At 42.7% G+C, this 24,246-nt stretch overlaps 1 protein-coding gene across 1 annotated transcript in view; it reads left to right on the forward strand.

Annotated features, from left to right (window-relative positions):
* The window catches only part of LOC142309863 (dual specificity protein phosphatase 13A-like), a 154,843-nt gene extending 132,516 nt beyond the window's left edge, over positions 1-22,327 (forward strand). Inside the window, exon 3 of the mRNA XM_075347318.1 lies at positions 19,800-22,327. Within this exon, the coding sequence (XP_075203433.1) occupies positions 19,800-20,038 (239 nt within the window). The 3' untranslated portion in view covers positions 20,039-22,327. The remainder of the gene's footprint in view (positions 1-19,799) is intronic.
* Positions 22,328-24,246: the final 1,919 nt, after the last annotated feature.

Here is a 24,246-nt window from a genome sequence, read left to right on the forward strand (position 1 = left end):
GACCAAGTCCACTCTGTGTTTGTGGCATAGAGGTGCTAACCGTTCTTTCTTCCTCTGACATCTCCCCCAACCTCTTTCAACTGAAATTTGACCAAGGTCTCCCTCATCCGCTGAGTCTTCCATGTCCATGGACAGTTCGTCCTCCATTTCTTCATGTTCTCCTGCACATTCCTCAACATTTCGCCTGCAACCGTGCACCCTTGTTGATCCCTGTCCCCCATGGTCCCATGCCTGCCGCCTTGGTGATGATGAACGTTTGGACCTTGGTGATGTTGTTGTCTCTTGCGCATATGAATCCTCCTGTAGTTCCTCCCCTTCCTGTTGTCCCACCCCGAGTCCAAATAGTGTTTAGCGTGTGCTCCAGCATGTAAATGACTGGAATTGTCATGCTGATAATGGCATTGTCAGCGCTAAACATATTCATCGCCATGTCGAAACTGTGCAGAAGGGTGCACAGGTCCTTGATCTGAGACCACTCCATCAGGGTGATCTGCCCCACCTCTGCATCTCGTTGGCCCAGGCTATTTGTCATGACGTATTGCACCAGGGCTCGGCCGTGCTGCCACAGTCGCTGTAACATGTGGAGAGTCGAATTCCAGCGTGTCGGCACATCGCATTTCAGGCGATGAACCGGCAGGCCAAAAGACTTCTGGAGCGATGCAAGTCGCTCAGCTGCGGCGGTTGAACGGCGGAAGTGAGCAGACAGTTTTCGTGCTGTGTTCAGAAGGCCATCAGGCCAGGATAGTGTGTTTAAAAATTGCTGGACAACAAGGTTCAACACGTGAGCCATACAAGGCACGTGTGTCACCTTGCCCAGGCGAAGGGCCACACCCAGGTTTGCAGCATTGTCTCACACGGCCTTACCAGGCTGCAGGTTGAGTGGAGACAACCATTTATCAAACTCGGTCTCCAGAGCTGCCCACAACTCCGCCGCTGTGTGACTCTTAGTTCCAAGACACTTCAAGACAAAGACGGCCTGATGCCGTTGCGCTCTGCTGCCAGCATAGTAATGAGGGGTGTGTGATTCCTTCTGCGCAGTTACAACGCTGGTGGCCTGACCAGGCAGGCTTGGGGCGGAGGTGGAGGACCCAGACGAGGTTGAGGAGGCAGAAGCAGTGGAGGAACTTGGACAGACAGAGGATTGACACACAAGTCGTGGGGACGGCAAGACTTGTGCAGCAGACTCTTCACCATCTATCACCATAGTTACCCAGTGCCCAGTCAGCGACATGTAACGTCCCTGTCCATGCTTACTAGTCCAAGTATCTGTGGTGAAATGCACCCGTTCACACACAGAGTTTCTCAAGGAAGCGGTGATGTTGTGTGCGATATGCTGGTGTAGCGCAGGCACACCTTTCTTAGAGAAGTAGTGGCGACTGGGCATCTGGTACTGGGGCACAGCGACAGACATAAGGTCTCTAAAATCCTGTGTGTCCAGCAGGTGGAAAGGCAGCATTTCGGTAGCCAAGAGCTTACAGAGGGATAAAGTCAACCTCTTAGCTTTGTCATGGGTCGCAGGAAATGGCCTTTTATTTGTCCACATCTGAGGGACAGAGATCTGGCTGCTGTGTGGAGACGGTGGTGAGTAGGGTGTCCCTGGAAAAAAAGGTTTGTGAGGAAAGTGCAGGCGTAGAAATGATGTTGTCTTCATCCAACGTTGGTGCTATTGATCTCTGAGAGAGCTGTACACACGCACTTGTTTCCCCTTCCAAACCAACTGATGACCTACCAAGCAAACTGCCTGTTGCAGTTACAGTGGTGGAAGTTGTGCATGGAAAACCAGGTGTGACAGCTGTCCCCACAGTCCTAGAAGGTGAAGAGCGCAGGATGCACTGGAAGGGGCAGGCGGTGGATGGTCCGCTCCGCTAGGCCGCATTGGAGCACGGTGAGCTTCCCACTGGGACATATGATATTTATTCATGTGAGGATTCATGGAAGAAGTTGTCAAACTGCGGAGGTTTTGCCCTCTACTAACAGAATCACGACAAATTTTACATATCACATGATTTGGGCCGATCTTTTGCTATGTCAAAAAAGGACCAGGCTAGGCTTAGAGGGCATGCGACCTGCTGAGCCCCCCCGACTAGTGCTCAGAGGCAGAGTGGTGGCTGAGGATGCAGTTGTAGACGTGCTACCAGTACTCCGACTCTGTCCAGGAAGGCGAAAGGTAACTTCGTCGTCAGTAGCATCCTCCTCCACCGCCTCTTTTGACCACCTCGAGTGCCTGACTGTGGGTTGACAGTAGGTGGGATCTAGAAGTTCCTCATCAAGCGTTGTGTTTGCACTCCCTTCCCCCTCAGACCGAGCCTTTTCCTGCCCTGAACGAATATTTAAGTTGTCATCCCAATCTGGTATCTGCGTCTCATCGTCATCAGTATGTTCCTCATTGTCTATTACAACAAGTGTTTCAGTTTGTGAATAAGGGTCAACATTATGCTCAGAAACTTGGTCCTCACGGCCTGAATCAGAGTCACAAAGGTTCTGGGCATCACTGAAGACCATTTCCTGGTCTGTACTCACTGTAGCTTGGGAGCAGACCTCTGATTCCCAGGCTATAGTGTGACTGAACAGCTCTGCAGACTCAGCCGTCTCTGTTCCACCATACTGTGCAGGGCGGATGGAGACTTGAGAGCTGGGAGAAAGCAAGTGTGATTTGGATGACAACTCAGAGGACTGGTGTTTTTTGGATGCGGTGGTTGAGGTGGAGGAGAGGGCACTTGTTGGACCACTTGAGATCCATTCAAGCATTTTCTTTTTTTGGGCAACATCTACCTTTGTTCCAGTTGTTCGTGTTCGTAAAAAAGGGAGCACATTCGATTGTCCACGGAAAGTAGTAGACATCTTACTTTTGCTGGAAGATGGCCTATCTTCAGCAGATGTTAATGGAGCTTTTCCACCTTCCCCACGGACACAACCTTTTTTCCCTTTTCCTACACTACTGTTCCCCTTTCCACCAGCATCTGTCATTTTGCCACTCATTTTGCTAGCGACAAGAATGTCCACTTAAAATGTGGTAGTAAAAATTGAGAGGTGGTGTAGATTGCAGCAGTGGTCTACCTTTATTGACAGCAGAATAAACAACAATAACTATCCCAGACAATAAAACTATGGCCCTTAAAATGGCAGCACAGTTTGCTAGTATAATAGCTTAGTAAAAATGAGCTTGAGTTTGCAATGCAGAGGTGCTGCAAATAGATTTGCACTAGTGGGACACTAATGAAGTCCAACAGCCACTTTTAGGATGCCACTAAGTTTCCTCAGCGTTTGGTATTATAATGGCTTTGTAACAATGAGCTTGAGTGTGCAATGCAGAGGTGCTGCAAATATCTTTGCACTAGTGGGACACTAATGGAAGTCCAACAGCCATTTTTAGGATGCCACTAAGTTTCCTCAGTGTTTGGTATTCCAATGGCTTTGTAACAATGAGCTTGAGTGTGCAATGCAGAGGTGCTGCAAATAGATTTGAACTAGTGGGACACTAATGAAGTCCAACAGCCACTTTTAGGATGCCACTAAGTTTCCTCAGTGTTTGGTATTCTAATGGCTTTGTAACAATGAGCTTAAGTGTGCAATGCAGAGGTGCTGCAAATAGATTTGCACTAGTGGGACACTAATGGAAGTCCAACAGCCACTTTTAGGATGCCACTAAGTTTCCTCAGTGTTTGCTAGTATAATGGCTTAGTAACAATGAGCTTGAGTGTGCAAAGGGCAGGAGGGTACAGTGGCCAGGTTGTGGGTCAGTGTAGAGGAAAGGAAGCCTCACTTTCTATCCCTCCTAATGGTGAAATGCAGCAAGGAACTCCCTGACCATAGCTACACAGACGCTCTTATCTGTAGCTGTTAAAAACTCTTTCCATGGACCTGACTGTCACCTATGGCTCTGAGCCTGCTGTAATTAGCCCTTACAAGGGCTGAAAGAAACTTCTATCCCTATTCTGTATAGCTCTGTGTGTAGAGCGTACACAGCAGTATCGGAGACAGGAGCTGCACCTGCGGTGACTGATACCCAGACGCAGGAGGCAGATAATGGCGTCCAGACGGGCAGATGCCCGTATTTATAATGCAGGGACATGTGACATGGACATCCTATCACACATGCCGTTGCTTCTCTGGGTAAAAGTCCACTTAGCTGTGTGTGTGTCTGGGATCGGCTGACATGCTGGCCCACTCCACTACACGCGCGCTTAGGGAGGGAAGGAAGAACAGAAAAAAGTGATCATTCCCCCTTTTTGTCAATCTGGAAAATATGTAAGGGATTCGTGTACATGATGATTGTCATAAAATACTCAATTAATTGATAAATAGTAGTGGGAATCATCATGTGCATTTGTTGAGAGTGACTCATTAAATTATATTATGATCATTGCTGTTTACAGCCAGAAAGAATCCATGAGTAGCCTGAAAGAAGTAGTAGTAGTAAAAAAAACTTTGTTAAAAAAAACTTTAGCAAAAAATCGGTGAGAAATCTGTATAAATCTGTAATGTATCTGCAAAAAATTTACAAAAAAGCTGTATATAATTGTAAGTTTTGTTGGAATCTGTAAAAACTCTGATTTGTTTGAATGTTGGTTTTAAACTTCAGCAGTGATTGCTGACACATGGTTTTTTAACGGTTTGTATGTATTCACAAAAATCACTTGACATTCCTCATTTGTCAATATGTGTGGCTTGGCACCTGGATACACTCCCCTATTTAAAGAGAGCCTTCCTGCACTTAGACGTGGACCCGTAGAAGCCTATTGACAGGCGAAACGGCCGGTATCCAGGTCTCCTCCCGCCGCGATTTTTACCCTGCACAAAGATTGAACAAAGAACATCCGGTATAGCAGCTGTTTTGCGGTCTATTTAATAGAGTGTACCTCCTGCCATGTACAATATGTAGGTTGCACAGGTTGTCCCCTCAAACAAAGAATACGCAGACACATGTCAGACACACTCAATACATCTGCGGTAAATGTGTCTGCTGTCTCCAGACACTTTGCCTCTGTCCATAACAGGTGCCTGGACACTCTTGTATTTACGGGGATTGAAAAAGTATCCAGACCAATTAGAGGAGGGGATCTTAGAAGAAAAATTCTCAATAGAGAATCTTTCTGGATTTTTAAATTGGGCACTAGAACTCCGCATGGTCTGAACATGAGGAGAAACCTTGTTATGCAGTACACTTAAAGTTTCTTATCCTTCTGCCCATTTTATGACACATTTTTTCTTAATACCAGTAATTATATCACTTCTCATTCTGGCATACCATTGGAATTTAATATTTTAAAAATTACTCTCTTTTTTCCTCCTCGCCCCCTTCTTTTCAGGTCATTTTTATTATATAAATCTATACTATATAATAATACGGAGAATGTTTGTTCTCCATTTAATTCTATCAAAAAACCTTCTTGTCTTCAAGAGTATTATCATAATAATTAATAACAGCCTACATTTCTTTCTGTGAGCTCTCTGGTTATCTCTGTTTTTAATCATGTTATTCATATGTATTGTTTTTTCTGTGTTTTCTGTTGTCTGCAAACTTTCGGTGCAGTGTCTCAGTTTTTTATTTTTTCCCTGTGCTGTCTACAACCAAGTGTGGTGGGTGTGTATCTCATCTAATTAATTCAACCTGTTTTGACGTGCACAGACTTTAAATACTGTTTTGGAGACTTTCTCTGCGCATTCCATGATTAAGACCTTTATAGGTCGAAACGCGTAGGAAATTGCTCCTCTGTCTTATCTGCCTCCCTATTTTTGTCTTGTACTGATGGAAGATTTTTATTACCAATAAAGAAATTGATTTTAAGTCGATTTTTCTCCTGGAGTTGCTGGATTTCCTTCCTTTTCTCCATGTGTTTCCACCCAGGTCAGGGTGTTTCCGTGCACCAGAGGTAAGATCGGGAGTGAAGAGGGGTGAGCTGAATTTTTCCCTTCCTCTTTTTTTGGTATTGCCATTGACTTTCTTCGTGCTCCCCCTATAACTTCTCTTCGAACTGTACGGTTTATCAAACCTGTCTGTTTTCCACTCCATATGGATCTACCTCTGCACAGGAGAACTAAATTTAATTCCATCTTTAACCCTCGCAATGGTGCCACTTCTACAGAGGCTGCCGTTAAAGACAATGAGGAGCTACTACAGCTACACAGATCATTGGAAAAACACAAATCCAGAGAAGCCAGGTTGTGGTGGAATTCCACATCATTACGTTCATATGTAGACAAGAATATGATACCTCGTGGCCTGAGGATCATTAAGTCTCCATCCTTTTCTACATTTTCTGAAAGTTTCCTGTTGGATTGGAATACCATCCTTTCCAAATGTTCTATCCAGCTAATGGAGCTCATCATTAAACATGAGGAACAGGAATTAGAAGCAGTCAAAAAATCTATTTTGGAGACTGAGACCATGTTGGATAAATTCAAGGATACTTCTGAATTTACTACACTCAATGACAATTTGGACAAACATCTAAATATTTTGGATGACAAAATTGCAGAAAGGAAAAAACGTAAATTTGATAGAGATACCATGGACTATCAGACCGATAAGGTTTACACTTGGAGGAACCCACAGCATCAAAATTCTATACTAAGATCACATAACAAAAACAGGAAGTTTTTTCAAAAAAACTATAACAGAAAAGTCACTTTTGGCGATACTAGCGTTTCCTCAGCCACCACGAGTTATTCAGTGGATGTCTCCTCCGACTCCTCTTCTGAAGAGGTTATTACACCTTTTCCACTTGATAAAAGATACAAGAAAAAGAAAAATCATACTTCAAAAAACGCATTAGAAGAGGAGGGCGTAAACATCGGAAACACCAGGTATCCGGACCGCAGGAAGCGGAGATACTAACTTGTCCAGTTTGGAACCTTTCAGCTCAAATTCTTTCACAGCATCATTTATCAGTATTATCTAAAGGACTTAGTTTTTGCCCCACAAATAAATTCAATCTTTTTAATACGCTGCTGGACATTAACAAACTGGCCAGAAACTTAACCCTGAAGTGCCACTTCATCAATAATGAAGATTCACAGGATAACCTCAGCCCTTCCTCAGATTCTAACATGCTTAATTCTAATGTGATTCCTAAGTTCTGTGAATTGAAAAACTTTCTGATTTATGGCAACTGGAATCAGAATCCAGAAGTTATGATTTTCTTCCTGACAGGTTCATGACCACCAATTCTCTGTTTTATCCTATTCAGTCTAGGCCATCTGTATTAGATGTTTTTCAGGAACGTATTGAGGAGGATTTGGTTGCATTGGATAGAATCACGAGTGTTAAAAACAACAACCTCAACCCCCAAGAAGTTTTGGCTTCACAAGAGTTGCAGTGTAATACTGGTTTGATCATCAGAGAAGCCGATAAGGGGGGGGGGGGGGGTTGTTGTTTTAGATTCACTTTTGTATTTCAAAATGAACCATGCCATTTTATCTGATGTTAACACCTACTTACACCTACAGGGGGATCTAACCAATTTCTACAAGACTAAAATTGATAAAATGCTTCAGGCTGGTTTGGAGGGGGGCATTTTTCCACAAAAAATTTATGACTATCTTAAGGTGGACCATCCTGTTATTCCTGTGTATCATGCCCTCCCCAAACTACATAAAGGCGTCTTTCCACCTCCATTCAGGCCCATTATATCTGGCATTGGTTCTCTTGGTGAAAAACTTGGTGCTTGGTTGGATTATTTTCTACAGCCCTTGGTTAGGGATTTGCCAGGTTTCCTCAGGGATACTAAATCCCTCATTAATAATTTAAATTCTATACCCTGGCATAGTAATTACATGTGGCTGACTTGTGATATTGTCAGCCTTTATCCCTCCATTCCACACCATGTAGCCACAGATTGCTTGCAGTTATTTCTCAGGAAACACAATTTATATCCCATCCACATACAAAACTTTATTATTACTGCAATTAATTTTTTGTTAACTCATAATTATTTTTCGTTTGATGAAAAATTTTTTTTGCAGAAATGCGGCGTTAGCATGGGAGGGAAATTTTCCCCCTCCCTTGCTAACATCGTTGTTGCTATTTTTGAGGAATTTTACATTTTCAATGATGATAATGATTTTTCAGATCACATAATTTTTTACACACGTTACATCGACGATTTATTGATTATATGGAAGGGGGATGTTGCTACAGCACATTCCTTCGTTAATCATCTTAATCAAAATTCTTTCAACCTCAAATTTACTTTTCAGACACATCCCACTAGTATTAACTATTTGGATATCACCCTGACAGGCAATGGTAGTACAGTGGAGATCCTCCCCTATCATAAGGATACGGACTCCAATTCTATTTTACTGGCCAGTTCATGTCACTCCCCGCACGTTATTAAAAACATTCCGCTTGGTGAGCTTATTAGATTAAAACGCAATTGCTCCCGTCCTGATTTCTTACAAGCAGAATCTGTTTCTGCTCTGGCAAAGCTCAAATATAGGGGTTATCCAAAATGGTGCCTGGACCGGGCAAAAACTATAGTCGACAAAATTGGCAGACCTGATCTCTTTAAGGATAATAATAATAAAAATAAGAATAATATCAATAATTGGGTGACGTTTACAACGAATTTTTCTCCACAATTTCATGATATAGTAAAAATAGTACAAAAACATCTGCCCATTTTACAAAGTGATGATTTATTGAGCCGCATTTTTACCAAGAACAAAATTAATTTTGTGGCTAAAAGAGCTCCCAATCTTGCTAATATCTTATCCCCCAGCTTGGTTGTCAGTAAAAAAGACAATGCCATCTCCAAAAATTGGCTGTCTTGTACGGGTTTTTTTGGTTGCGGGCACAACTTCTGCATCTCGAGTAAACATGTAAAAAAATGTAAATCATTCACATCCACACACACAGGGCTTTCTTACAATATCAACAGTTTTATAAACTGTAATACCCCTAATGTGGTCTATTTAATAGAGTGTACCTCCTGCCATGTACAATATGTAGGTTGCACAAGTTGTCCCCTCAAACAAAGAATACGCAGACACATGTCAGACACACTCAATACATCTGCGGTAAATGTGTCTGCTGTCTCCAGACACTTTGCCTCTGTCCATAACAGGTGCCTGGACACTCTTGCATTTACGGGGATTGAAAAAGTATCCAGACCAATTAGAGGAGGGGATCTTAGAAGAAAAATTCTCAATAGAGAATCTTTCTGGATTTTTAAATTGGGCACTAGAACTCCGCATGGTCTGAACATGAGGCGAGACCTTGTTATGCAGTACACTTAAAGTTTCTTATCCTTCTGCCCATTTTATGACACATTTTTTCTTAATACCAGTAATTATATCACTTCTCATTCTGGCATACCATTGGAATTTAATATTTTAAAAATTACTCTCTTTTTTTCCTCCTCCCCCCTTCTTTTCAGGTCATTTTTATTATATAAATCTATACTATATAATAATACGGAGAATGTTTGTTCTCCATTTAATTCTATCAAAAAACCTTCTTGTCTTCAAGAGTATTATCATAATAATTAATAACAGCCTACATTTCTTTCTGTGAGCTCTCTGGTTATCTCTGTTTTTAATCATGTTATTCATATGTATTGTTTTTTCTGTGTTTTCTGTTGTTTGCAAACTTTCGGTGCAGTGTCTCAGTTTTTTATTTTTTCCCTGTGCTGTCTACAACCAAGTGTGGTGGGTGTGTATCTTATCTAATTAATTCAACCTGTTTTGACGTGCACAGACTTTAAATACTGTTTTGGAGACTTTCTCTGCGCATTCCATGATTAAGACCTTTATAGGTCGAAACGCGTAGGAAATTGCTCCTCTGTCTTATCTGCCTCCCTATTTTTGTCTTGTACTGATGGAAGATTTTTATTACCAATAAAGAAATTGATTTTAAGTCGATTTTCTCCTGGAGTTGCTGGATTTCCTTCCTTTTCACCATGTGTTTCCACCCAGGTCAGGGTGTTTCCGTGCACCAGAGGTAAGATCGGGAGTGAAGAGGGGTGAGCTGAATTTTTCCCTTCCTCTTTTTTTGGTTCAACCTAAAAATATCAGCCAGCAGCCGCCCGAAATTGCCGCATCCATTAAATGCGATAGTCCCGGGACTCTACCCGGCTCATCCCGAATTGCCCTGGTGCGGTGGCAGTCGGGGTAATAAGGAGTTAATGGCAGCCCATAGCTGCCACTAAGTCCTAGGTTAATCATGCAGGCATCTGAGACACCCCCACAATTTACCTGTAAGTTAAAGAAAATAAACACATACACCCAAAAAAACCTGTATTTAGAATAAAAGACGAAAAAAACCCACCCTCTTTTACCACTTTATTATTCCCAAAACATCACTCCAGTTCTGGCGTAATCCATGAGGTCCCACGATGCATCCAGCACTGCTACATGAAGCTGACAGGGGCGGCCGTAGAAAACCGCCGCTCTGTCAGCTCCACGCAGCAATTGAAGTGAGTCGCGCGATCAGCGGTGACATCACTCAGGTTACCCGCGTCCACCGGTCTCGGGTGGAGGACACAGTGGCCGCGGATAACCAGACCTTTTACCTGCTTAATTGATGATGGACTAATGAGGGATTAGCCAATGCAGCCCATTAAAGATCTTTAGAGATAATTGCCCAATTAGTTTTGGTCCCTTGAAAAAGAGACAGCTACATATTAGGCCAGTTTCAGACATCCGTGTTTAATCAGGTACAAGTCAAACGCATGGTTACGGTCATACGTGTGTCATACGTGTGTCACACGTGTGACATCTGTGTTTGCATACGTGTGACACGTACCGGAGAAAACACGGACCTTTTAAATAAAAAGATTTTCTGTATTTACCTGTATACAACACTGTTTTCTACGGCTCTGCTGCCTCCTGCTTCTGACCGCCGCTTAATATACTCGGGAACTCGCGGGAACAGCACTGGGGACAGCACCGTCGAGGACAGCATTGGAGACAGGTTAGTATTCAGCAACCAGCGTTTGTGCAGTGATGTCCAGGAGGTCTTTGGAGTTCCCAATGAACTCTGATGACATCCTGATGACACCCTTAAGACACCCGCACTACAGCGGGTGTCAGGACGGTGACTTCACGGATTCATCAGAGTTCATTGGAAATTCTGAGTCCCCGATGCTTTCCCCATGATGATCCGGCTTCCAGGTCCACACACACACACACACACGTATACACTGAGCACATATACACCCATATGTATGCACACATAGCAGACACACATGGATACACTAAAAACAGACACACACACACACTGCTTGATACTCACCTGTCCCTAGCGATGCGGTCCCCGGCACTGAAGTCCCCAGCAATGTTCCTGCTTCCAACTCCTCTGTGCAGTGAATAATCAAGGAATATAATGAGCGGGAATCAGGAGCGGGAGGAAACAGAGCTGAAGACAGGATACAGGTGAATATTGAAAATCTTTTTATTTTAAAGACACGTGTTTTCTCCTGTACGTGTCACTCTGATGTCACATAGATCACATCAGTGTGCAATCCGTGTGACACCCGTGCTGCCGGTGAAAAAATGGACATGTCTCTGTGTGTGGGTACGGGGTCACGAGGGGTCACATGGTCCTTCTGAAAACACGGCCATGTGAGTAACAGCATAAAATAACATAGGTATGTGGGGTATCAGTGTTAAAAACGGATGTCACACATACCTGAAACACGGATGTCTGAAACTGGCCTTAACCCATTACTTGCCAAATTAGCAATTTTCATTTTTTTTTGTTTTATTAAATGACAGATTTTTAATGATTTGGGTCCTAATGAATCAGAAACATAATTTGCCAAATGTTTACAAGTACGGATTTTTCAGAAAAGGGCGTCCCAATTTTGGGACATTGGCAAAAACTCAGAAAAGATAGAACTTATTCAACGTTCAACTTTATTTTTTTGCATTTTTTGCTTACAAAATATTATGCAAACAATATGTTTATGCACATTGTTTGTTTCAAAATATTATATAACAAAATTCTCCAAATAACTCAGTTAGGGGAATGGAATACAGCAAAACACTTAGCATGAAGGGGAACATCACACCGTTTGCAAATCTGATTGTTTTTTTCTTACATAAAGCACACCTTCTTTGTGTAGCAATTGTCTCTATCAAATGATTACCAGGATCAAATCTGACGTCATCACTAACTCGGCCACCTAATAGTTTACTCCGTTGAGGTCCACATCGCTTTGGGGTTGTGTTCTTTTGCTTAGATAGGCCAATGCAATCCTCCTCCTTAGGGTAAGTTCACACAGTGCGTTTTTCGCAGCGTTTTTGCGCAGTTTTCGGGTGCGTTTTTGCTCAGAAAACTGCATGACTTTGCTTCCCCAGCAAAGTCTATGGGTTTTCATTTTTGCTGTCTGCACACAGCGTTTTTTTTCAGCTGCGTTTTTGTGGTGCCACAAAAACGCAGCATGTCAATTATTCCCGCATTTTTCACTGCGCTTTTCATCCATTGAGTGCAATGGGATGTTGAAAGACGCAATGAGAAACGCAAATAGGTGCTTTTTGGTGCGTTTTAGTGCGTTTCTAAGACCAAAAACGCAGCTATAAACGCAGGAGGTGGGTACTAAAGTGACATGTACAGGAAGAGGATTCCTTCTGTCAGTAAACACAGAAGCGTGAATCCTCCCGGTACCGTCACCGCCGCTTCCACCTCCCGTCCTGTGCATGTCTGCTGCCGTGCGGCGCCATGTCTGGGCGGGAGGTGGAAGCGGCTGCAAAATCAAAAGTGAACAGTAAAAAAAAAAAAAGTTATACTCACCTGTCTGCAGACTCCCGGTGCCATGCCCGCTCCCATCTCCTCCCGATCCCGCCGCTTAGGGTGTGTGCAGTCTCCCCAGGTGCGTATGCCTGCAGGATGAAGGACCTGGCGATGGATCACCTGATGCAGTCACCTGACGCATCAGCTGATCGTAAGTCTCGGGCTGACGCTGGCGCCCGGCCGGCTTCATCTATCAGCGGATGCGTCAGGAGACTTCATCCCTGATTACCTGCAGCTGCTGCAGCGATCGGACGGGATCAGAGTCCGCTGCAGGAGCTGCCGGTAATCAGCACATAAGTGAGTGTTTTTTTTTTTTTCTTTTCTTTTGCACCGATGCATCTCCTGATTGTATAAACGGCTTTTATACAATCAGCTGATGTGTGATGTGATTCAGGCACTTGATCCTGACACATCATCTGATCGCTTTGCCTTCCAGCAAACCGATCAGATGATATTGGATCTGGATTGGACGGCGCGGGACCCTTGACCCAGGATTACTGCGGAGGGGGGTTCTTTATTTCAATAAAGATGGAGTCACTAATTGTGTTGTGTTTTATTTCTAATAAAATATTTTTCTGTGTGTTGTGGTTTTTTATCTTTACTAGAAATTCATGGTGGCCATGTCTAATATTGGCGTGACACCATGAATTTCGGGCTTAGGGCCAGCTGATAATATACAGCTATCCCTAACCCCATTATTACCCAGTGAGCCACCCGGCATCAGGGCAGCTGGAAGAGTTGGATACAGCGCCAGAAATGGCGCTTCTATGAAAGCGCCATTATCTGGGGTGGCTGCGGACTGCAATTCGCAGCGGGGGTGCCCAGAAAGCATGGGCACCCTGCACTTTGGATTCCAATCCCCAGCTGCCTAGTGGTACCCGGCTGGGCACAAAAATTAGGTGAAGCTCACGTCATTTTTTTTTTTAATTATTTCATGAAATTCATGAAATAATAAAAAAAAAGGGCTTCTCTATATTTTTGGTTCCCAGCCGGGTACAAATAGGCAGCTGGGGGTTGGCGGCAGCCCGTACCTGCCTGCTGTACCGGGCTAGCATACAAAAATATGGCGAAGCCCACGTCATTTTTTTTGTTTGAGGGGGGCAAAGAAATCCTGCATACAGTCCTGGAAGGAGGATGCTGAGCCTTGTAGTTCGACAGCTGCTGTATGCTCTCCTGCATACACTATTGGATGGAGGATGCTGAGCCTTGTAGTTCTGCAGCTGCTGTCTGCTCTCCTGCATACACTATTGGATGGAGTATGCTGAGCCTTGTAGTTCTGCAGCTGTCTGCTCTCCTGCATACACTAGTGGAGAATGAAGAACATATTGAAGAAGGAAATGACATCAGACCTTTTTTTTTTGTTCACTGATAAAAAACGCATAAAGACACAGTGAGCAAAAACGCAGCAAAATGCAGCAAAAAACGCACCAAATCGCAGCAAAACGCGCGCGTTTTTTGCCGCGTTTTTTTGACGCGGGTGCGTTTATGTGCGGTTTTTGCCACAAAAAACGCACAAAAACGCAGCATCAAAAAAACGCAGTGTGTGAATCTAGCCTTACACTTAGCAGTGGCACACTTTCTTCTGGATTTGCCTTTTGATATGCCCTCCAGGTGTTGACAACGGCAATGTCTATCATTTGAGTGAAAAGGGGCCACCACCACTTTTTTGAACGGATTCTGACACGGTACAGGGAGATTTGTTTGTCCAATAAATCAACTCCCCCCATGTGGGAATTATATTCCTGAACCAACAGCGGCATTGAGATTTGGACATGTTTTTTTCTGTTTTTGAGAGTACCTACGAGCTGTTAACAAAGGCTCTATTGTGCTGAAGTTCGTGCCAAACTTGACAATGTCTGACAAGCCAGCAAGTAAGGCTGCTTTCACACATCCGGTTTTGCAGTGCGGCTTAATCTGGCTCAAAAACCTATGCAACGGATGCGGCGAAAAAAACGGATCAGTTGCATAAGTTTTTCCATGCAGTCCGTCTATTTTTTGATGGATGCGGCTTGATACTGAGCATGCGCAGTTCAAAAAAACGCATCCGGCGACCGGAGGCGGTTTTTGCCGCAGGACACCGCATCCGGTGTCCATAGGCTTGCACTGTAAAGTGCGCCGCATCGCGCCGGATCCGGCGCGATGCGTTTTTTTCGCCGCACAAAAAAAATGTGCCAGGCAATGTTCCATCCGGTTGCTGCATGAGCTAAATATGCCGCATCCGGCAAAAACTGGTCGCAACGCAAGGCCATGCAGCACAATACAGCGCTAATGCAAGTCTATGAGGAAAAACCGCAACCGGTGGCAAAAAAAAACAGTTGCGTTTTTTCTGCAAAGCGCCGTATTGTGCCGCTCAGCAAAAACCGGATGTGTGAAAGCAGCCTAAGGCTATGTGCGCACGTTGCGTTTTTTCCCGTGGAAACGCTGCGTTTTGAACTGCAGCGTAACTGCATGCGTTCAGTTTCCCCAGCAAAGTCTATGAGAGAGCCGAAAAATCAATGCACATGCTGCGTTTGTAAACGCAGCATTTTGGATGTCCAAAATTGCTGCGGAAAAAAAAAGCAGCATGTCACTTCTTTTGTGATGTGGGTCAGAACACAACCAAAATGCACTTGGACTGCATTTTTGTTGCGTTCTGCATGCTTTTTTGACAAGCAAAACGCAGGTCTTTTCAGTCTCTGTGATGTCAGTCAATTTCTGTCTGTGGATGTTGGTGAATCTCCCTCTGTCTGTTGGTCGGTCGGTCTGTCTCTCTTTCTCTGTTGATCAGTCTCTCTGTCTGTCTGTCCCTCTCTCTGTCCGTCAGTCAGTCTCCCCCCCTCTCTCATACTCACCGTTCCCCGATCACTGGCGCGGCGCTGCACAGCGTTCACACTGCTCAGGCGGCTTTTCCTCTTTTGAAAATGCTGGCCGCTCATTATTCAATCTTGTATTCCCTGATTTCCCCACCAACCGGCGCCTATGATTGGTTGCAATCAGACACGCCCCCACGCTGAGTGGCAGCTGTCTCACTGCAACCAATCACAGCCGCGGGTGGGCGGGTCTATATTGTGCAGTAAAATAAATAAATAAATAATTAAAAAAAAACGACGTGCGGTCCCCCCCCAATTTGGATAACAGCCAAGATAAAGCCACACGGCTGAAGGCTGGTATTCTCGGGATGGGGAGCGCCACGTTATGGGGAGCCCCCCAGCCTAACAATATCAGCCAGGAGCCGCCCGGAATTGCCGCATCCATTACATGCGACAGTCCCGGGACTTTACCCGGCTCACCCCGAATTGCCCTGGTGCGGTGGCAATCGGGGTAATAAGGGGTTAGTGGCAGCAGCCCATAGCTGCCACTAAGTCCTATGTTAATCATGACAGGCGTCTCCCCAAGATACCTTCCATAATTAACCTGTAAGTGAAAGTAAATAAACACATACACCCGAAAAAATCATTTATTTGGAATAAAAGACAAAATAACACCCTCTGTCACCACTTTTATAAAATACCCAAATACCCCTCCAGGTCCGGCGTAATCCAGAGGTCCCGCGATGCATCCAGCTCTGCTACATGAAGCTGACAGGAGCGGCAGTAGAACACTATAATATGTCGGGATGTGATGTCGGGATGTGAGCGGGGATGTCGGCGATAATGTCGGGATCTGGGCGGTAATGTCGGGACGTGTGCGGGGATGTCGGCGGTAATGTCAGGATGTGTGCGGGGATGTCGGCGGTAATGTCAGGTTGTGTGCGGGGATGTCGGCGGTAATGTCAGGATGTGTGCGGGAATGTCGGGTTGTGTGCGGAGATGTCGGCGGTAATGTCAGGATGTGTGCGGGGATGTCGGGACGGGTGCGGGGATGTCGGCGGTAATATCGGGTTGTGTGCGGGGATGTCGGCGGTAATGTCAGGATGTGTGCGGGAATGTCGGGTTGTGTGCGGGGATGTCGGCGGTAATGTCAGGATGTGTGTGGGGATGTTGGGTTGTGTGCGGGGTTGTTGGCGGTAATGTCGGGATGTGTGCGGGAATGTCGGGATGTGTGCGGGTATGTCGGGATGTGTGCAGGTATGTCGGCGGTAATGTCGGGATGTGTGCGGGAATGTCAGGATGTGTGCAGTGAAGATGATAATCGGGACGCCACACACAGACAGAGTTGTGGTATGACAATGAAGTTGGGTGCAGTTCACCCGAGTTCATTCTCATCGCGCGACTCTGTCTATGGCTGCTGTCAGCCGGCATGTAGCAGAGCTGAATTGCCGGGGGAACGCACTGTCAAAAATGCATCCAAAACGCATGGAAAAAGCATCCAAACTGTATGCGTTGTGGATGCATTTTATTTTATAAATGCAGTGTCCAGTCTGCCAGAGGGTGCGTTCTTTTCCGCACTGCAGAGAACGCAACGTGCGCACATAGCTAAACAGGGTCTGTTTTCCTGAGTGTCTCCAGTACAGCTGAGATATCAGGTTTCACAAAGCACATATAGTCAGAGAGGTACTGGGGAAGGTGGGGGGGGGGGGGTAAGGGATTTCCAGACTATCTGGTAAGAAAAATATATCTTTGTACCGTGTTAGCCAGTAGGGATAAAAAAATGGTTTAAAAAGTGATACACACTGAACTGCAGCAAAATTTATGGCTACAACAGTTTTACAACTTGGTTGTTGTTTTTTTTTTCTTTTTACTGCCCATTCTATGTCCTGTTGTGTATAAATATGTGACTCTTCAGATTTTGTGTTATACCATTGTTAATATTAGAATACAGGGATACATGATATTTATTAATTATTAGAAATGACTGAAGTCACCATAACATGCATTGATAACGAAATTTGACCTAGTCTTATATTCATTATGACCATAAATAAAGGCAAAATGCACAAGAATATTTTGCAAAAAATACAAAAATATTTTTTATTTTTATTTTTAATTTCATGCGTGATTAGAAAAGACATACACAAACAGAAAGTGAATTAAAATCAACACAACAAACAGGATGGACGGTGTGATTAGTAGGGGGTTTCTCCTGATGAAATTCATAGTATAAGAACCTCCAGTAATATAGTATATGTGATTTTCTCCAAAATAAATGTTAGTTATAAGGCTCCTATAATAATTTAAGGAAGATCACAGACCCACATTAGTAATATAATCACTGTTGCAGTATAACTAATTACATATTTGGATGTGGATACCACAAAAAAATCAGTTATAGAGTCATAATATTGTATGTAAATAGGAATTAGTTAATAATAATTCCAATACTGTTTTTCATGGCAGCTTCGAGCAGTACCTTGTGTAGGTGATAGATTTATATTTGTCATATATTATGATTGAATTTATTATAACTATGTATGCAACGATAATAGGTTAGTCCTATTAGAATATTTAAGATCCATATTGCACGACTGAGATATTCTATTGTCTTTCTAATCACATGTTGTAACTTGGCTGCTGCTGTATTTTGCAGGACTATTTTGTTTTGAACTGTCTATCTGCTCTGTACGGTAGCCTCCATTGATACTATTGGCAAATGATATTTTGGATTCACTATTGGAATTATTATTAACTAATTCCTATTTACATACAATATTATGACTCTATAACTGATTTTTTTGTGGTATCCACATCCAAATATGTAATTAGTTATACTGCAACAGTGATTATATTACTAATGTGGGTCTGTGATCTTCCTTAAATTATTATAGGAGCCTTATAACTAACATTTATTTTGGAGAAAATCACATATACTATATTACTGGAGGTTCTTATACTATGAATTTCATCAGGAGAAACCCCCTACTAATCACACCGTCCATCCTGTTTGTTGTGTTGATTTTAATTCACTTTCTGTTTGTGTATGTCTTTTCTAATCACGCATGAAATTAAAAATAAAAATAAAAAATATTTTTGTATTTTTTGCAAAATATTCTTGTGCATTTTGCCTTTATTTATGGTCATAATGAATATAAGACTAGGTCAAATTTCGTTATCAATTTGTGTTATACCATGCCTGATGAAGAGACCTGAGTAGTCTCGAAAGCTTGCAATTATTACCATCTTTTCAGTTAGCCATTAAAAGGTATCAACCACTGAGGACTCTCTGTTCTTTTAAACCATTTTTTTATCTGGTAAGAAGGAAGAAATGAAACTAAAAGACCTCTGCCTGCCATATCAGTTATAAATGATTTAGGGTTATGTATAAAAACTAGTGAATCAAACAAAAATTTCCCTGTAAAAAAAACCCATTGAAAATAGATAGTGCATTCTGCCAATGTCTCAAAAATAGGACGGCAATTTCACTTGAATATAACTCTGGCCTTGGTAAATCTACATCAATGACATAGCATTATGTACCTTCCTTCAAGTATAAACAATAGTTCTAATAGCTTTGTGATCACAGACCTGTGATTTTAGATAATAATTTCAGCTTCTGATCCTAATTTTGAAAAAACCTCGAAAATAGGTGTTTTGAAAGCTCTCTGGGTGGAAGAATATTCAATTAAAAATGACATTGACGTGATTTCCTGTTTTGAAAACATTCATTTTACAAACACAACACAAAAAATTGGACCTAATTACAAAATCTTAGTTGCTAGAAGCAAAAGATTAGGCGTCCCAAAAAAAAAAGGACATTGGTAGATAATAGGTTAAAGACATTTAATTCCTAAACCCTAACTCTATTTTAATTTGAAGGTGTTCACATTCTAAATGGATTCTGCACTTTAAGTCCATATTGATAACAGTATCTTGAATATGTTTTGCTAAACAGCTAAAATGCCGAAACATGTGTCACATATTTCTGGACCTAACTGTATTTTTTTAAAAAAAAAAGAGACCCTACTACTTTGCTTTATGTTCAGTGTGTGTAAGAAAAAAAATGACACTTCTGACACCCAGAAAATAGTGTAAATACATTGATAAATATTCTCCAGTGTTTCTCTACAGCGAAGAAATTACAAATTCTCATGAAACATTACAGCTACTGTATAAGAGCAGCAGAGAATTTGTTCCTTCACACTGCCTAATATCTGCAGCTTGTATAACATACATGATTGTTTTTGACACTGCGTTGTACTCTTTCCCAGCTAGGATTCTGGTACACTGCGTTGTTGGTATCAGCAGATCTGCAACTCTTGTCCTGGCTTACCTAATGATCCATCATCAACTCTCTCTCGTGCAAGCTATTTGCACTGTACAAGAAAACCGCTGGATTTCCCCCAACACAGGTTTTCTACGGCAGCTGATAGAGCTGGATGAAGAACTCCATCAAGCGCGACAAAACCAGACTAAACTAGAGGCAAACCAGCGTAAAGAGGAAGTGTAGCAGCAAACAGAAGAAAACACACCTCGCATTTCATTTCTATTTTTATTACGTTTAGCAATGTTATTTATAATTTTGCTATTTAAGTATTGACTACAGCTGTTTGTGTGTGTGTATTCTTTCATTTGTATGTAATGAATTTGTTTTACATTAGTTCTTAATGGTATAGAAAATCTTGTTTCAATCTTCCTATTAATGAGTAATTTTTATTAATGCATCACTCCAGCATTTTTAGTTTTTTTTTCAAGCGCTGGAGTGCTGCTTCTCATCTAAGGTCCCTAACCTCAGTTTTATATTTACCTGACAGCATCTTCACCTGTTATCGGTGCCGCTCCAGTCCTGCGGCACCATCTTGTGACCACAACTTTTGACTGCCAGAAGTCAGAGGTAACGGTCACAAGCTTTCCAGGCAAGTCTATAAGAGCCAGAATGAGACTGTCATAGACTTGCATTGAAAAGTGACCTACAGCTCGCTCCCGAGATCTGATAGGTCACAAACTGGTGGAGACTGACGGGAACGGTGTCAGTAGAAGGAGAAGACAGCTGTGTGTGAGTATAAGACTAAGCACAGGAAACTAATGCGGGCTTTACACGACACGAGCTAACGCGCGATGCATCGTCGGGGGGGTCACGGTTTTCGTGACGCACATTCGGTATCGCTTGCGACGTCGTTTCGTGTGACACCTCCCAGCGACGCAGAATCGCTCACAAATCATGAGTTGTGTACTCGTCGCTTATTTATAAAAAATTGTTTATTTGTAATGGCGCTGGTTGTTCATCGTACCCGGGGCAGCACTCATCGATCCGTGTGACACCCCGGGAACGATGAACACAGCTTACCTGCGTCCCGCGGCTCCCGCCAGCTATGCGAAAGGAAGGAGGTGGGCGGGATGTTTACGTCCCGCTCATCTCCGCCCCTCCACTTCTATTGGACGGCTGCTGTGTGACATCGCTGTGACGTCGAACGTCCCTCCCCCTGCAGGAAGAGGATGTTCGCCGCCCACAGCGAGGTCGCTCAGCAGGTAAGTATGTGTGACGGGAGTTTAACGACTTTGTGCGCCACGGGCAACTAATTGCCCGTGACGCACAAACGAAGGGGGCGGGTACGATCGCTCGTGCAATCGCACGATAGATCATACCGTGTAAAGCCCGCATTAGACTAGACGCACCACTCAAGTAGTAAAAAAACCCAGAACTGCTGGGGTGGTGCTTTAAAGGATAAAAAGAAGGGTTAACAATAAAATCTATAATGTAGTCGTCACACACTTGCATACATTAATTTCATGTTCTGAAGGACAGCAGGGAAGACAACTTGAATCAGTATTAAAAAAAAACAACAGAAAGAGGTGCCCAAACTTTTGCAATCCACTGTACAACAATGGTGGAAAGAATAAGTTTAAATATTAGTAAGACTTTGAATTAAACTGTACATTCAGGTGGCAAAAGAGTTTTAACATGCCTGTACTTTTTCTTTATGTAAACAGTTGTAATGTCTTATTGTATTTTACTTTGTTTTTGTTTATGAGATTTGTGCTTTTGCAACTTTACAATGGTCACTGATTATAACCCACTTAGTTGACTCAGCAGAGTAGTAGTTGGAGACAATAGGGAATTGCACATATGATGCCTGATTTTACAGCAATATGATTTTACATTCCAACATAAGAAAGGAATTGATCATGGTAATTCTCATGGTTTATCCCGCCAAGTGAGGCCAGAGCTAGAGATGTGCTTGGGAGATGGTGGAGAATATAGAGGTGTCATGTGACACGTTGGCCTGGTGAGTCTGAGCTTCAAAGTGTGGGCAGTTGGTAATTTTAGCTGGATTCCCTAGTTATAATGTGAATTGGGGTGGTTGGAGAAACAGACTATTTAAAATGTAAGGTGCATCCCCCAAAATTAGCCCACATGCCAGTCACAGACCAGCACTTGTAATATAATCCAGGCCATCCTAGAAATGTGAGCCCAAACCAGGCTTATAAAAAGCTGAGTTGCACAAAAAAAAAATTGTTCACATATGGGAGCTTGCCTAAGCTGGTTGGGATCTATAATTCATTTTTTCCTCCCTCCAAGGAAACAGAAGACAACTTTAGACTGGAATGTTTAGGTATTTCTGTTATTTCTCCTTTTTATTTTATAACTGTTTTGCATATTATATTATATCCTTTTATTGTAAACACTGTATTTTTTTATATTAAAGCTTAATACTTTAATAAGTTTGATCATTTTATGCTCTAAAGAATCTATAGGCAAGTGTGTGACCCTGTTGATTGTCAATAAAGTAGAGTTACTTCGGCATACTCAAAAATAAAAATTATGTACAATATGTGTCAGCAGGTGATTTATATTGCAAAGGCAAAGATTGAAATAAAATAACTGATATATCGGGTCAGGGAGACTTTCTCAAGCTTGTGCATCTAAAGGCTGCTTTACATGCTGCGATCTCGCTAGCGTGCGTACCCGCCCTCATCGTTTGTGCGCCATGGGCAAATCACTGCCCATGGCACACAAAATCACGCGGACCCGTCACACTACTTACCTGCCTAGCAACGTTGCTGTGACCGGCGAACCGCCTCTTTTCTAAGGGGGCGGTTCATTCGGCGTCACAGCAATGTCACTAAGCGGCCACCCAATCGAAGCGGTGGGGTGGAGATGAGCGGGACGAACATCTCGCCCACCTCCTTCCTCCTCATTGCTGGTGGCCGCAGGTAAGGTGAGGTTCCTCGTTCCTGCGGTGTCACACATAGCGATGTGTGCTGCTGCAGGAACGATGAACAACATCGTACCTGCAGCAGCAACGATAATTGGGAATAGGGGAGCATGTCCACGATTAGCGATTTTGCACGTGTTTGCGATGATTTTCGATCGCACATAGGTGTTACACGCAATGACATCGCTAAAGCGGCCGGATGTGCGTCATAAATTCTATGACCCCAACGACATCGCTTTAGCGATGTCGCAGCGTGTAAAGAGGCCTTAAGAGAAGGTGATTAAGCATGACATGTATGTTATGAGAACATACGGTGGCTATGGGGTTTGCCTATTATTGCATTAACATACATCTAAAGTGAAAAATATGGTATAGCCAATATGTTGTGGCAAACAAAAATAATAACTCCAGCACACTGTACAATTTCCCAAAATGAGGATGAGAGACAAATGGTAGAGTCTTGATCTTTTCTTTTTATTAAGGGTGAAAAAAGGAAGTGCTGTACAATTGCATACAGTCCGCCTAGTTACAACATTTCGGCCTATTGGCCTTCATCCGGTCGGACAGTCTGACTAGAGTGTTTTTGACATATTTAACACAAAAAGAATGTAGATCAGTACAAGGGTACATGTACATATGCATACAATATACAAATAAATAACAGTAATATATGATATAGGTATATAAAGGAGGAGAATACAACAAGGACCTGTGGGTCAACAGACGAGACCTTAGTAATATAGTTGGAAAACAAAAAGGGAGGTGGGATATGGTAGAATGTGAGGATGTGAATACTGTAGTGAAGAAAGGGTTAATATAAGAGGACTATAAGGCATCAAGGTAAGAGGCTCACCCAATACAAGCAGGAGTCCTGGTATTGGCGGGAAAAGTACTGATATGCACAATCTCTTATCTGGATTTGTAAGAGGAAACGATTAGTCATATGGGAAACGTGTATTAAGACTGAATGATAGTAAGGTAGAGTAAGACATACCTAGTAACGTATGAGAGATGTAGGTATTTTAGATTCAATGATCAATAGAAAAACTTAGGAGTTCTGGGTAGCTCTGGTGGAAGAAATGAATATCTTTATATTATATGTGTTACATAATTATTAGGGGATAAAAGTGTCCCATAAATTAATGATCAGTCAAAAAATACCCATATGCGGGAAGCAGGCTGAAATCTTTGCCTATGTAGTACGTTCACATTATGTGGAAATATATACCGGGCAGGAGTGCCAATCTAGTGAAAACATGGCTTATTAATACAGTATATTACATTATGTTACATACATTATGAGGAATTTAATGCACAAGGAGTGTAATAATATAGTGATACAGGTAAAATATATCTTTGTACCGTGTTAGCCAGTAGAGAAAAAATTGTTTAAAAGAACTGAAGTCCTCAGTGGGTGATACCTTTTAATGGCTAACTGAAAAGATGGTAATAATTGCAAGCTTTCGAGACTACTCAGGTCTCTTCATCAGGCATGGTATAA

This window comes from Anomaloglossus baeobatrachus, chromosome 5 (assembly GCF_048569485.1).
Source record: "Anomaloglossus baeobatrachus isolate aAnoBae1 chromosome 5, aAnoBae1.hap1, whole genome shotgun sequence".
In the NCBI taxonomy this organism is placed as follows: domain Eukaryota; kingdom Metazoa; phylum Chordata; class Amphibia; order Anura; family Aromobatidae; genus Anomaloglossus; species Anomaloglossus baeobatrachus.